Genomic DNA, 15,783 nt, shown 5'->3' with positions numbered 1-15,783 from the left:
ATCGGATCTCTATTTGCATAGCGTAATGAATGATATTCATCATATCTTTCCATTTTTCATTGCAGGAACATCTTGTGAATCATATGCGTTGCCATACCGGTGAACGTCCATTTGTGTGCACAGAATGTGGCAAGAGTTTCCCATTGAAGGGCAATCTACTCTTCCATATGCGCTCGCACAACAAGGGCAGCAATGCCGAGAGGCCGTTCCGCTGCGATCTGTGTCCCAAAGATTTTATGTGCAAAGGACACTTGGTCTCACACCGGCGCTCGCACTCGGACGAGCGGCCGCACAGTTGCCCGGACTGCGGCAAGACCTTCGTCGAGAAGGGCAATATGCTGCGACACTTGCGCAAGCACGCGGCCGAAGGACCGCCGACGCAAGTTAGCACGCCGTCAGCGATACCGCAAACCGGTGTTTTGCCGATACCGGCAGCAGCAGCAGTCCTGGTTGGACACCCATTGGCGCCACCGGCGCCCCCCGTCGTCCCGCAACATACGGTGGTCGTGCCGACCCCGCCCGGCGTACTGGCGTCGTATTAGACCGTGATCCAAATGTGAAAGGAAGAAGCAAGAGGCAGAAAATCCTAAAAATGCTATAGAAGCTCGGAAAATTTTTCCGAGGAAGGAATAAGAAAAACAGTAAGAAGAATAGAGAGAAATAGGAAAAAGAAGAAATCTGAAAGAAGGCGTCTGATATATGCTGTGTGTATACTTAACATATATGATTGTGCGCCGTTGTTTCCTTAAGGAAACTTAGATTGCAATGGGGTTATTGATACATGGGATTATTAATATACGCCATATATTTGAATCATTATGTGTCTCGCGTGCTGCGCAATCCATCTGCGATTCTGCAACAGTTTATATATACCATTTTTATTTCGTAAAATTTGCAGTGAACTTTATTCTGGACGATATAAAGCGATCGTTCGGTGATTGCGCATAAGACATCATATATCGGAACATTAACACGATTAGCACGATTACTCGACCTGCAACAATGGCGGTGTATTATCCAAAGTTTTTGGTTTTGCTTCGTTTATATGCTTATATACTTGATAAGTATATGTCGTTTGTGGTAACGAATGTGTAAGCGTGTATTCGTTTCAAATTTGTGCAAAAGGAGTATCAGAGTACGTCGGAACTTTGCGACTATGTGATGTAATAATTAAATATAATAGTTCTTCGTTAATATTATACTTTAGTAATCTTCCGTAATTTTAACAAAAAGGCACTAATTATATAATGTCGACGGCGAATGTCTCGGATTATTACGTTCGTATGTTATTTTCACATGAGAAGAATGTATCCGTATAAATTCGCCAGTTAGTGAAGTTCTCGGGAATTGTGGTGGCACATATATAGTACTGTCAGAAAAAATATATTCGCGAATAACGAATAATGATTTTGAGAGAGAATATGTATTGTATATAAATATATATGTATATAGGCATTAGCATATATAATATATATTATGTTATATATGTTAATATATATTAGTATTAGCATCTATAATAATTTTCTATATATATATACACGTATATATTTCAGCATATATAATATATACTAATACTATATACACACATATATTAATAATATATATTACTAATATTTTCTTGTGAAAATATATATGTTGGTAAATCGTTATTTGCAAATACGTTTTACCTAACAGTGGGATACAGATAATTTTTCAAATGCGAATCAAAAAAAGTAAAGTTTTATTTTTAAACAGTAAAGTTTAATTCTGATAATTATAATCACACTTTGAGTATGATTATTCTTTGCACATTAATTACTAACTGGATAATTTTTTTGTATAAAAATTTATCATTAGGGTTATTACTTTGATAATTGTACGGTTTTATTGGATTCAGAATGGTATTTCAATAAATTAAAGTGGTTTCAAAGTTTGCAAATAGAGAGATGTACTTTTATATAAAAAAAAATCGTTGATAAAAAAACAACATTATCTGAAATATTTATATACATATATATACATGCGATATTTTCTTTCTTGTCTTGGTTCTTTATTTATTCACATTAAATTATATAATTTCCAGACATTTTACGAACTAAAGCAGTTGGAAATTTACTTGATACTATTTAAAAGAATAGGAATTACACAATCATATATCATATATTATGGCAGTTCATTCTTTATTAGTTATGAATTATCTTATACATTTTTAAATATTTATTTTCAGAGAGATATATTATTTTTGAGCGAGAACAAAGATATCAAGAATTCATCTATATATCAGTTGTTTCTTTAATATATTTCTATAATTCTCAGCTGATATATCCAATATCTTGACATAGTGGATCTTGCTGTTAAAATAACATGAAATCATAATATATGGTGGTAAATAACCGAAGGATTAAACTTCGATTTAAAAAAGCTGTCTTTTATATATCGACGTGAAAGTGCGATGTATAAATATTCGTGTATGCGTTCAATCATTTGACTTAGGCGTCAGTCGCTATGATTTTTAATCTTAGTTACTTGGATATGATTTAGTCGCACATTTTGTTTAGAGAAACAACGATTCAACTGCAAACAGTATAATACCACTAATATCCGATCTTGAATATATAGACGAACCGATAAACCGATAAATAAATTGAATTCGCGTGTTATCGAAAGCAAATTTTTTTCTTTTCTTATTCTTTTTTTAAGTTTTGTTACTAAATCTAATTAACAATTAATGTTTCTTTTTGTATAATCACGAGAAGGGAGAGACACTATCACTGTAGCAATCATCCTGTAAGGCCATGTATTTCGTATTACCGTTAAGATTAAAATAAAAAAAAAAAGAGATAAATAAGAGCGTGACAGCGTGGCGTACCTATGATCGTGCACGTATGTAATATTGAACGTCGTCTAAAACTTTAGTTTGGACACGAGAATGATTTAAGAAAGAAACGATGAAATTGCAGCCAAGCGGTCGTCGCGCCGTCGCGTTTACATTAAATATATAAAAAATTATGTATAATATTAGTATAGTAAAACTATATCAAATAGGCATATATAAAAAGGACGACAAATTTATTAATGCGCGTTTGTACGTCACATGCGATCCGCGTGCGACGAAAGTTGTTCGCAACTCGGTAGAAATTTAGATATAAATATATATATATATATATTATATATATAATGAATATATATATTAAGTATATTGAAACAGTTAGATATCTCATGTACTATTTAAAATAACGAAACAATGAAAACTTGAGTGTATGCAGGGTCATCTTATACCGTGAAATATCGTGGGGAATTTATCTACATTGTGCGTAGATCTTTGTTATATTCTCGGAAAAAAAAAAATTAAAAAAAGAGCGATAAGATAATGAGGGTGATAGATTAGCATAGAGATAGATAAAGGACACGCGAGCCGAACACATCGTGAACTTATGCGAGGGATATGGACAAATATATATGTATAATATATATATTGCTCATAATGCTTATATACATTATGTATATATACTGTGTAACATATGTAAGTGAAGTAATCGTCGGAGGAAAAAGAACCAGATTCATCCTTTTCCGTGGAGGAAGAAAGTGAGAACATACTTCCGATAAAGAGATACACGTGCAAAGAGAGAATGAAAGAAAAAAAAATGCAATTCCTTTGCAAATGACCTTTGCATCTTTGTGCAACACATTGCTAAGAATATGTAACAAGGAATAAATAGAAATAATGTTTATATGAATTATTATGATTATTAATGATACTATCATACGTTACGAGGGTAAAAATTAAGAGTTGATTCATGCTTTTAAGAGATTTAGTTTCATGCTTGTTTAAAAATAAAGACGAAGATCAATGGCAAGCAGTCAGATCCGTGCGTTCCGAGCGTTGTGAGTCGAAGCGAATTGTATGCATCGATGTAAGGATGATGTTTTGGACACCATCGTCGTCATTGTTCATCGCTAATGTTACGTTGCATCTAGAATCGCGCAAGGCGTCGTACGTCATCTATCTAACGTATTAAACATCTAGGCGATCTGCGCTTCGGCTCAGAGCGAAAAAAACGTGGTGAGGGAAAAAAAGATTCAAAATATTATTTACTTTAGATAGAACGAAAATATGTATAGAATTTTATTATGCACCATTGTAATATTATGTATCCCAGTTGTGACACAATATACACTGGTGTTATGTTAAATGTGGAAATTGCGCGTACCAATCTTTTGTTTGTGTGCTCCCTAGTGCCGTCATACAATAAATTATTTAGCTTTTATTTACTCGTATTTAGCAAAATTAATTAACAAATCTTTCGATCTTTTGTCTCTTATGCGCAGACTGACGAATATGTTTACAAAATTACATTTGTACATGGAAAAAGAGCGACGTATGATTTTTTTTCTATCTTAAAAATAAAACTTATTCTCTAAGTTTCATATATCGTTGTGTAAAAGAAGGCCGTCACCATCACTTTTTTTAAACATATAACACTGCTGATAAGTAGAATTTTGCAGAGCTGTGTAAGTAACGGGATACTTGTAGATCAGACTTTGTTTCGCCTCTTGCTCCGTTGCAAATTTATGCGAATTTTTACGGGCTGTGCAAAGAAAGTCGATTTTATTCCAAATAGAAATTAGCAGATGCAACTACAATTCGGATATATAGTTACTAATATCGGAAATGTATAATTCATATAATATTAAGAGAAAAGAGAGGTATATCTCTGAATTTATGTATTGACATAAACTTAATTTCAATATATGTACAATTTCTGCGCTCTTGGAAAGTGCAAAGAAGTGCTGAAAATTTTTTAGTGTAGTGGAGACAATAGTTTACTTGTTCGATATTGTTATTTACCTTCGTTGATAAAGAAATTAGCGAAATATTGTGCTGCTAAAGTGGCATTACATCCATGGGGTATATTTTTTCCAGTCACCCATTCGTAGAGATTCTTCTCCGGATGGAATTGTACTCCGTAGAATGGGTAGCGCTTATGTTCTAGCGTTGAGATGAATTCTAAGCCTTCTTTATCGCGATTCAATGACAATACATGAAACTCGTCGGTTAAATTAACACGGTGTAAATCCTGAAATAGAAAACGGCGTGTGTATGTATAATTTGATATATATATTTCAATATTATCAATTCCTTGCGTAATATCAATATTTTATCTTTGTTATACATTATAACTTCTAAACTTTCATTCGCTTAAGTAGTAATTTCTTAAAAAAGAAAACACTTGCCTCCTTCGTAACGCAAAACTGATGATAATTTGCCGTGACATTTTCCTCACCTAAAATCTTCACAATATCCAACGGGGCCTGCTTAAACAAATTGGCTTCTCGAAAATCTGAAAAAAGTTACAATTCTTTTTTCTTTTTTTTAGAGTTCTAACAAAGGAACCATGATGAGGATGATTTTAAAGTTTATAAGTCACTCACAAATAGAATTTTTTCACGATATTTATAGAAAATATGCATGATTCTAAATTGATAATTTCAACAAGAATTAACAATTGCTTGTATCTCATAAAAAAATAACTTGTTTTAGAAAAGAAATATTTACCACGCGTGAATTCTAGTGGAAGAGGCTGATTTTTACTGGAACATGATGTCCTGTGTTCGACGCCATTTGCCGCGACATATGTCAATAACTCGAAGCCGAGGCAGATGCCAAGTATAGGAAAGTGTTCGCCTCTCTCGTTGATTCTTTTCGCGATTCTATTAACGGAAAGATGTGTGTGTGTGTGTGTACAATTTAAATTTTTTAGAACATTACATTGACATTATTGTTTATTTTTTATTGTTTTATAATGACCTGTAAATCGCGGCACCTGCGTCAGCATATCCTTCCTTCTGAAAAAAATATGTTGCACCTCCTGGCCATAGAACTCTATAAAAATATCAATTTTACGAGCATTACAAAAGGGTGCCTGGTGGAATATTTTAAAAATACATATCTGTTCTATACGTACCCGTTGACTTTATTTAAAATATCCTCATAATACGAATCATTTTCGCCAATCCTACGTGAAATTGCGCATTATAATCCGTGACTTAATAAATCTGACATGTATATTAATATCTATTTGTATCTAACGTTTTACCATATCTGTTTGTATATCTCTCTCTGAATTTTAACTTATAAAATGCGTTTATCTTCAATCGTTTGCAATATAAAAAATGTTTGTTTTATGATTCATAAAATTAAGAAAATATCCTTTTACAAAAAGATTTAGTTTTGATAAAAAGCTTTTATCTCCAATGGAATTTTCACCACTAAATGATTTTTACATCCTATTATTTCTGATAAATAGAATTTTAATAAATAAATCGAAGAAGGGGGATTAAGTGTAAAAATACAAATTCTCATGATTACCAAATTGGAACGGGTCGAGCACCGGCACCTTCAACAAACTTTACGTACGATGCAGCAATGTAACTGTGATATTGATCAGGATACTTTTTGTTTAAATTATAATCTATTTCCTGCGTCAGAATACCTTGAAAAGAAATACATGCATAGTATTATTCACAGTTGAAATCTTTAAAATACATAAAGTGAGATTTAAAAGAATCGTCATGATTTGATTTTTGAAAAAAATTGTAACGTTCTTAGTTTCCCATGGCTGCATTCGGAAATATCACCCGTGTGCATACGAGCGTTCTATCTTTGTTGTTTATTAAAAGTTGAACAAAAACAAGACGACACTCCGAGGTGATGTTTCCGAATGCAGCACATAATTAATTTTTTAAATTAAATTTAAAGTTTATGTTGTGTCTGTTGTGTTATTATATGCACAGGAAGATTAAAATTTTATTTATATAAAAAAAAACAATTATCTTTTATTATTTAATCAAGATTTTATGCCGTGTATGTGTGTATATGTATGTGGATATATATATATATATATAGTTATAAAAATTTTCCGCTGTTACTTTTTGTAATAATTTTTCACGCAATATTTTTCTTTTGTTCAAATTCGTTAATTTTCCAAAAAAAGAAAAAGATACTCGATATATTTTCATCTTTTGATGAATCTTAACCTTTATTCCTTGTCGCGTGCATTTTGCAATCATTAAGATAAAATATGCAGTGTGTTAATTATTCAGCGTTTATCACGATTTCTTCGAGAAAACTTACCGATAATTGGCCGATCGTTCAACTCCTCTTCAGTCTTCACGACTGCAAAGGTAAATGTCGTAAATAAGGTCACCCACAGAATGTTCATTATGAAGAATATTAAAAGTATTGCTGTTAATACAATGTAGAGGAGAGTATGCATGAGTTATCTCATTGTCTTCGGTTCAATAACACTAAATTCTTGAACTGTATTAGTTGTAATTGTTATCGTCTTTAAAAGTCGTTAAGAAATCTGTTCACTGCGAGGAAAAATAATTATCAACGATTTATCGACATCTAGTGATTTTGAAACACTTTTCTAGAGAGAATTGAAAGGCATCTTATCGGAAGGAGAGAGCTTATCGTTCTGGAAAAAAAAAAAAAAAAATCTTACGCAAACATGTATCTCTGTTATCTACTGTGCTCCCTATTATATAATCAACTTTTGTTGTGCGATCGTAAATTATCGCGTCAAGTCACAAAATGATGTTCTTGCTACAATGTGAAATAAGAATGCAATGATTTTTAATACAAATGCGATTATAATATACGTATCATTTTGTTTCTCATTAAATCTAGTATCGTCATCTCTCAACAATGCTCAGTCAACGCGGACATGAAAATTATACTATATCGTAGATAATTTCGATGAACATACACCAGGGAACAAAATCGCAAAGATAGCAAAGATGTTAATAACCAGTTCTTTCAAATATTACTCGGGTATTCGTTTATTTCTATATATTGATTTTAATTATAGGCAATCCCAAGTATTGAAAAACTCTATGGAATATGTACTTTCCAGTTAAATTACATCGAAATTTTCGATTAATCGATTCTGTTTGTCATTCCGTGCCTAAAAATATTAAATGAGATAATTATAAGATAAGATCCAATGAGATCATTGACAACTATAAATATTTTATGGTACGTATATGGATGCGTATTCGGGTAATATTTAAAATAATGGAATAATCAAAAGTAATATATACGCGCGAATTTAGATAAGGACTAGATATTCGAGTTATCTGTGTGAAAGCGCGAGTTTTGAATAATCCGATTGGCTATTCAAGCGTTTTTCATTCAAACATTTTTCCTATTATTTTTTATTCTAAAACATTATTTAAATTTTTTGGTCAAAATAAAAATAATTGAGTGTAAGAAACTTTGACAATTGTAATGCTAATCTCTGATTTGAAAAATATAAAAAAAATGAAAATAATAATATAAATATAAATTCCTTAGTCGATTGTCTAACATATTTATATTTTCTGTAAATTGGAATTATGCAAATTTTGACTTTAATATATGTACACATATAACATATATGATTTTATTTCGTTTTGTAACGCGGCTACGGGACAAAACAGCCGTGTGTAATGAAGTTTTGCACACAATTATCAATGATTATTTAAACAATATCTGTCATTGATACTAATTTTATAATCGATATGTTGTAAATTTATCATTTATATGAAATAAATATACTCCAAGAATTATAAATTTTACAGCGAAATGAATAAAAATCTCAGATGAAAATTTGGACATTTGTAAAAAATCATCTACGATTGTTCACAACAGTAACCAATTACTAATGTGGTCCGAACATGATTTAAATTTCTCTGTACCTAATACAATAAGTAATTTTCTTTGATATATCGTCTATACATAATTAATTATAATTTATATAAATTTATATATAAATATTAGTAAATAGACATAATAGACAAATAATAATAAAAATAATATAAATATATACATATATTAGATATATTAATAATATAAACAACAATAATCTATAAATGTGATTTTCTCTTAATATATAATAATACTTAAGCAGATATATCGCAATTTATATTCTACTTATTTTTTTATTTATTGTGTTAGTGAGGAACTGTGTAAAACGTGCAATCGCATATAATCCATCTGTGGCTTGTGAGACCGCAAAAAACGATAATGTTATTCCCCGCGAAAATAATATTTCGCATAATAAATATGTCGCGCCTGTCAATCTGCGTCTTACATCTTGCGATGCATCGTCAAAACTACAAGCATTTGAAGAGGCTGAGCAAGAATTTTTAAGCGATCTTAGCACTCTGAAAAACGAAATAAAAATTAACGAAGAAGTACTTTCGCAAGATATTTATCAGAATGCACCTAAAAAACGGTCTCTGTCAGGATGCGATAAAAAAGATTCATCAGCGTTATCACTCGTGCAATTGACAGAAAAGGAGGACTCGTTTATTGCAACTGCGGAAATTCTTGAAAAATATTTCGCAATGTGTAATACGATTCTTTCCGATGACGCTCAGTATCTAATTAATCATGAAAGCACAGTCGAATCATCCGAAGAGCGAGATTGCATAAATGAAACACAAGAGAAATTCTCAATAAGCGAAGATTCAATTCCACTCGAACATAAATTGACATTAATCTTGCCTCGATGTAATTGCGCTACAAGTAAACTTCATTTTGGAAGTAATACTAAATGATTCTGAAATAAATATTAAATAAAGTATGATAATATTATATGTATATATATATATATATATATAATATTAAGTATGTAATTTCTTTTCATACGGATAATTTATTAAACGTGGTAAAATTGATAAGATATCAAATATATACTAATTGTAAAATCTAAAACTATATTCAATTAAAGATAGAGAAGAAAGTATGAGTTTGCAATATATATAGTTACAAAGGCAATCTAGATGTTTCTCAATTTTAGCATTAAATTCAATTATTGGAAATCGAAATATTTATATTGAAATTTTCTTCTCCGAATTCAAAGACAGTAAACAGTCCGGAAAAGTCGCTAAGAGCGATCAAAGATGTAAAGAATCAGATGAGAAGACAGAATACGTAATGATTTTAGCCAGTGTCGCGGACATTTGTTGCAATGCTCTATTACGTGATGCGAATAATGAAACACCGGAGGGACAGGCCATGCAGTTCCTAAAGTAAGAGTTATTTTTTTCTCTCTTATCTTAGCAAATTTTCCTAAAATAAATCTAAACAAGAGAAACTTAAAGATGAAAAACATACATATAATATTATATCTTTCTTGCGCAAATTTCTTGTAAAGAATTACTAGATTTTATCTAGATCTGTCATTGTGTAATAGAAAACAAGGCGAGGAACAGTTCATTTTTCCATATTCCGAAAATGAAAATACCTGTCAACGAACAAGTTGTTCTTTTTATCGTACAACTACGAGGAAACAAGTACAGGTAACTGTAATAAAATATTTATTAAAAATAGAAAAGATTTGCTCACACAAGTTTAAACCTCGGAATTTCACTTTTATAATAAAATTTACGCAATTTTCCATGTGCAACATTTCATTTAAAATGCTCATTTTCATCTCGATTATGATTTTTTCAACATTATAGAAAAAGTTAATATATATATATATATATACATGTGCAAAAGAATATTATAAAAATAATTGAATAATTTATTTAATAAATAGCCCAAACATTAGTACATATAACCAAAAAACGTTTAAGAGATATCCTAAAAGGACGTCCTAATATCCTTTGGTCTTTGAAACATCCAAAAAGATGCCCAAAGACATCCAACTGTCTGAGAATAGTAATAATAAAAGATATATAAAACAATATAAAATTGGCAATAAACCATTTATATATCTTATATATATGATTTATGTAAAAAATATATTAGAATAGAAAAAAATATTATTAATATTAAATAAAAATTTTTTAAACACTCTATATACATATATGCGTTTAAGGAATCGTTTCAGAAAGAGAAATCGTTAATTATATAATTATTTAGTTTTTTATATAATAGTAAGAAATTTATAATTTCTTATTTTTGTCGAGATATTTAATATTGTATTATGTCACATATGTGATATTAACACACGTATTGAACTGTTGAATCGTTCCTGCGCGATATGTCATAAAACACATGCGTAAATTTTCTAAGAGCAACAGTCTAGCCAACCTTCAGACTTGTTTCATTTTAGAATGAAACCATAGATCAATAGCGGTAAGAAATTTGTTGGACATATTGATTGGCTGATACTGCAAGAATCCTAGAACTCCCTATCAAACAGCCAATCGATATGTTCGACAAACTTTTCGATAGATAATGGCTGCGGTCGAAAAGACGCTAGAAATGCTTCGAAGCGTTTGATTGACCAATCAGGGCAAAGAGAGTAAAGATTTCTTTATTCTAATTGGTTAATGCAATGCTTCGAAGCATCTCTAGCATCTTCTCGACCGCAGCCAATATCATTCGAAGCAATGTTCAATGTAGAAGGTTAAAACATGTTATCCACCCATGATATAATTTTATATCATGACGCTACCTACACCCTACACAAGTACAAGTATATTTTAACCGGTTCGAACTGCGTGAAATTCTAATATTTTTGATTTCTTTTCTATCAAGTTAAAAAGTTCAGCCTATTCCCCAATACAGGGTGATACGACTGGTAGCTACGTTAGTAGACAGAAATCTTACAAAGCGGGAAGAAGAAGAAGAAGAAGAAGAAGGAATTTTAACAGAGACCTTATGCACTTTCGGAGAAAGTTTGAGGTTAGTTTTCTCACGTGGATATATATACCTGCGTAAATACACAGGTTGTTTTAACACGTTTAAAAACACAACTACAAGTTTTCTTTTTTTTTCTTCAGACTACGTTGAGTTAATCAAATCATCTTTAAATCTACCATCACATCAACATTTTCCGAAATGGATGAAATATCGCCAAGAGCATATCCACTGGCTGATTCTTCGTTAACAACAAAGATATTAAGCTTGATCCAGCAAGCTATGAGCTATGGACAATTAAAGAAAGGGGCAAATGAAGCGACAAAATCTTTAAATCGTGGATTATCGGAATTTATAGTGATGGCCGCGGATGCTCAGCCATTGGAGATCTTATTACATCTGCCACTACTGTGCGAAGATAAAAATGTACCTTATGTATTCGTTAGAAGCAAGCAGGCATTGGGACGTGCCTGTGGAGTTTCTAGACCGGTAGTAGCTTGCTCTATAACGATCAATGAAGGCTCGCAATTAAAGCCACAGATTAAAACAATACAACAAGAAATAGAACGACTTTTGATTTAAATGCATATTTATATCTATATCATTTTTATATATTAATAATTACTTTATAGGTAAAATATTAATAAAATATATGTAAAGTATGTTAATAAACACATTATTAGCATTAACAATATCAATTTTTTATTGCTATTCTATTTGTTTGGAATAATTAAAACATAGAATTCTATTATACTTCATTATACTTTTAAATAGATCAATGACAAAATCTTTTATCAATGAAAATTTTTTGTACACGAGACAGATATTAATAAAAAATGTGATACAAAAGAAATTTATGTCTTGTGTGTAATAATTTGCAAAAATTAAATTAGGCAAAGCTCCAATAATTTGTTTTAAAAATAATTTGTTTAAAAAAATATATTGCATTAATTTAATTTTACAGATATAATTCATTTAGCTTTAACATTTTAAGTCAATACCAATATATCATTTTTTTAAGATTTAGAATAATCAGTTTATGTATTATATTTTTTTGAATGTTTACACGCTGTAATTCTTTGTATAGCTTCTTTCTAAGGAATGCATTCATGCTGCTGGTCTTACTGCAATGGAGAAATTATCTAACGAATTACTAATCCTAATTCAACAAATGTATCACATGGAAAGAAGTATGTTGTTTATTGGGTTAATCGACGTGATAAGCTCAATGGAACAGAATCTAGCAGAATTTATAATACTCGCCGAGGATACAACACATTTATTAGCGCCATTAAATTTTCTCACACATTTGACAAAGTTAGCAGAAGCGAGAAGCATTCCATACATCTATGCATGTAAGAAAAAACAACTTGGCCAAGCATGTTGTGTATCTACTTACATCAGTGCAATTTCAATAAGGCTTGGACCTTCCTACTTCTCAGAAGAAATTAAAAAGATCAAATGCATGATAATGAGTGCAGCTTCAAGAAAATCAAGCATAATCTCGAATGATATTTTGGATCCTTCTTTCAATTGAAACTATTGTATACTATAATTTTTCATATGACATAATGGACACACATAAAAAAAAAATATATATATATATATATATATATATATATATACATTTGTTTACAAAAAATCTTATGACAATTATATAAAATATAATAAATTAGTTTCACATGGGTACACATACAAATACGTATAAAAAAAAATCGTAAAAGAAAAATTTTGTATTATGCAAAATAAACATATCTATGCATAAAATTATGTTAGTAAGAAAATTGAGTTACAACTGAAATTATTCTTGAAAACAAGGCAGAACATTAAATCTCCAATTACCATGCCAATCAGGGTAGAGCTGAGACGTAAACATATTCTTTTGAAACTTTTCACGCAACTGTTGTTGCTTCTCATTATTAGGGAAATCTTGAAACCACGTTTTCAATTGCTGGGCTAGCTCATACTCGTTCGCAAACACCAAACTGTTTTCATTGTGTCTTATCAACTCCGATAAGCTAAACAATAAAACGAATATTTAACAAGAAAATCTACTCTCGGTAATAATATATTACATTAAATCATATTAATTCTCAATTTACCAATTAAAATTGTATGCGCAAACTGGCAAGCGACAACCAAACATATCAACAACTTTCATTGGTAAATCTAGTCCACTTGATGAAGTATGGAGGCATACTCCTAAGTCTGCACTAGCTGTTTCAGAAAAATCAATGGTTATTTAAAATATAAAGATATACAAAATGTTTCTTATAAAAGAATATGTAATATTATATAAATGTTATACCAAAAAAAATTTGTTAGGTATAATAATAATAATAATAACACGCGAATGTGTAATACCTAATATTTTCGGATAATCTTCATTTTCAAGCCATAGTGTTTTCACTTTGACATGTTTCCATTTTTTCAAATTAACAATAGTCATATAAAAGTTTTTTAAAGGTCCTTTTCCCGTTATTACACAGATTAAATCTGGTAAGTTCAATTCTCTGTTTTCACATGCATTTTCATATTCTATAGAAAGTAGCAGAAATATAATTTTCATCTAGCGTATGTAAAAAGATCATGATTAAAATAAATGCATATAAGTGCACTACCTTGTAATGCATTTATAAGAATTGAGAAATCTTCATCCTCGGTCCAACTAGTACTGGATACAATGAAGGCAGATCTTGTGGGTGAATAAGGTACAAATACATTATACTTTTCAGCTAACTTTTGCAGAAATTCATTCTTTTCTGTCAAAGTTATAGGACAGAATTCATCTGCTGGCTTATCATATAGAACCTTAGCACTATAATTATAAATCTTATTATTAAATATAAGCCATTTGCTTTTAAAAATATATTTATACAGCAATGTATAAAACTGTTGAAATATATTTCAAGTAGGTCTTAGATATAAATATATGTTATATAAACTATATAAGATTGATGTAAGATAATTTTAAGATAGTTAGATGAGATAGTTTTGTGGAATAATTATTTTCTATAGAAAAAGATTTGATAAATATTACTAACTGGATACCCCAAGTTTTTTCTAAATCTTCCTTCATAGCCTTGGTGACACAAAAATTATTCTTTGCTCTACGACCAAATATTTTCTCGATACTTCTCGCCAGACTAACCAAAATATGATCTTTTCCCAAGCTTAACGCCATAAGGGAATGTGCATAATTGTGCCAGTCGATTATAAACTGCGTGTTCATTACTATGCAATAAAGCCAACATATTGGTATTGTTGGTATCGCAGGTGGATTCTGGATTATTAAGGAACCTGATATGTGTTTTCTAACTAATAATTGTAAAAGATTAACAGTCTGCCATACCACTTTTACCATATAGCATAGAAGACGTGGCAACGCTAAAAGAATTAAAAATATAATTGTTTTGATATGCTAGGTCTTTATATAAACAAATTATAGGAAAAACGGAACTTTATAAAAAGACGAGCTGAGAGTATACCATTTTGCATTTCAGGGGGCGGTCGCAAATAATGAATCCGTATATGCATATTCTCTCTAATTTCCCTCATTGGTTGTGAACCGGGATAACCTACGATATCCACAGTGAATCCTTCCTTGGCGAAGGAGATGGCATGGTATTGCATTCGCGGGCTTCTGCCAATGTCACCGAGCACAAGCACGCAAACATTTTTCCGGTCGGATTTCGATCTTCTTTGATATAAACTTCTTACATAAGAAAGAATCGGTAAAGATAGCAAAAATATCAATATGATGAATATGAACATCTTTAATGAAAAATTGGTTTTTTAATCGCGTATGGGTCTTCTCAAAAGTCTAGCTCACGCAAGTCAGTTTCCTCTTGCTATAATACCATATATTGCCATTATTATTTAAAGCTGTCGGGACCAAACATTGTCTTTATTATTTATGTGTCCATTATTTATTCCTCGCTCAATCTATCTTTTTATTCAAAAGATACATACATGGAACGAAGACGCAATCTATTTTTCACTCGTTTACTGCAATAAATGCTTTCATGTAATTACGTGGCAAATTGTCTACATCTCTACATTTTGTATTGCAAATTTAATTTTCCTATTCTAGGCTATGTTCCAAAACGTACTCTCCGAGGAAAATTTTACTAAAGTTTCGGAACGGCCATTGGAGTAAAATT

General features: G+C 30.8%; 3 protein-coding genes across 8 annotated transcripts in view; 2 read left to right on the top strand and 1 right to left on the bottom strand.

Annotated features, from left to right (window-relative positions):
- The window catches only part of LOC138933541 (zinc finger protein 271), a 17,032-nt gene extending 12,852 nt beyond the window's left edge, over positions 1-4,180 (top strand). For all 6 annotated transcript variants that reach the window (XM_070296346.1, XM_070296347.1, XM_070296343.1 and 3 more), the window contains one exon: positions 66-4,180. In XM_070296346.1, coding sequence (XP_070152447.1) covers positions 66-542 — 477 coding nt within the window. In that variant the 3' untranslated portion in view covers positions 543-4,180. The remainder of the gene's footprint in view (positions 1-65) is intronic.
- On the bottom strand, positions 3,773-15,783 carry LOC138933542 (chitobiosyldiphosphodolichol beta-mannosyltransferase). Its single transcript, XM_070296350.1, has 15 exons — positions 15,593-15,783; positions 15,109-15,505; positions 14,665-15,007; positions 14,242-14,438; positions 13,985-14,158; positions 13,723-13,837; positions 13,463-13,638; positions 7,115-7,156; positions 6,350-6,473; positions 5,946-5,996; positions 5,789-5,863; positions 5,537-5,691; positions 5,215-5,321; positions 4,829-5,057; positions 3,773-4,568 (listed from the first exon to the last, which is right to left on the bottom strand). The coding sequence occupies exons 2-15, from the start codon at positions 15,392-15,394 to the stop codon at positions 4,405-4,407; spliced, it is 2,238 nt and encodes a 745-aa protein (XP_070152451.1). The 5' UTR covers positions 15,395-15,505; positions 15,593-15,783; the 3' UTR covers positions 3,773-4,404.
- Hoip (NHP2-like protein 1 hoip) lies at positions 11,406-12,439 on the top strand. The gene is made up of 2 exons (XM_070296351.1): positions 11,406-11,665; positions 11,764-12,439. The coding sequence occupies exon 2, from the start codon at positions 11,822-11,824 to the stop codon at positions 12,200-12,202; it is 381 nt and encodes a 126-aa protein (XP_070152452.1). The 5' UTR covers positions 11,406-11,665; positions 11,764-11,821; the 3' UTR covers positions 12,203-12,439.

Source organism: Polyergus mexicanus, unplaced genomic scaffold, assembly GCF_030449975.1.
Source record: "Polyergus mexicanus isolate NDT 795.1 unplaced genomic scaffold, iyPolMexi1.0 SCAF_5, whole genome shotgun sequence".
NCBI classification, from domain to species: domain Eukaryota; kingdom Metazoa; phylum Arthropoda; class Insecta; order Hymenoptera; family Formicidae; genus Polyergus; species Polyergus mexicanus.
The sequence above is the reverse complement of the archived record's forward strand: the minus strand, read 5'-3'. Positions and strand labels throughout refer to the sequence as shown.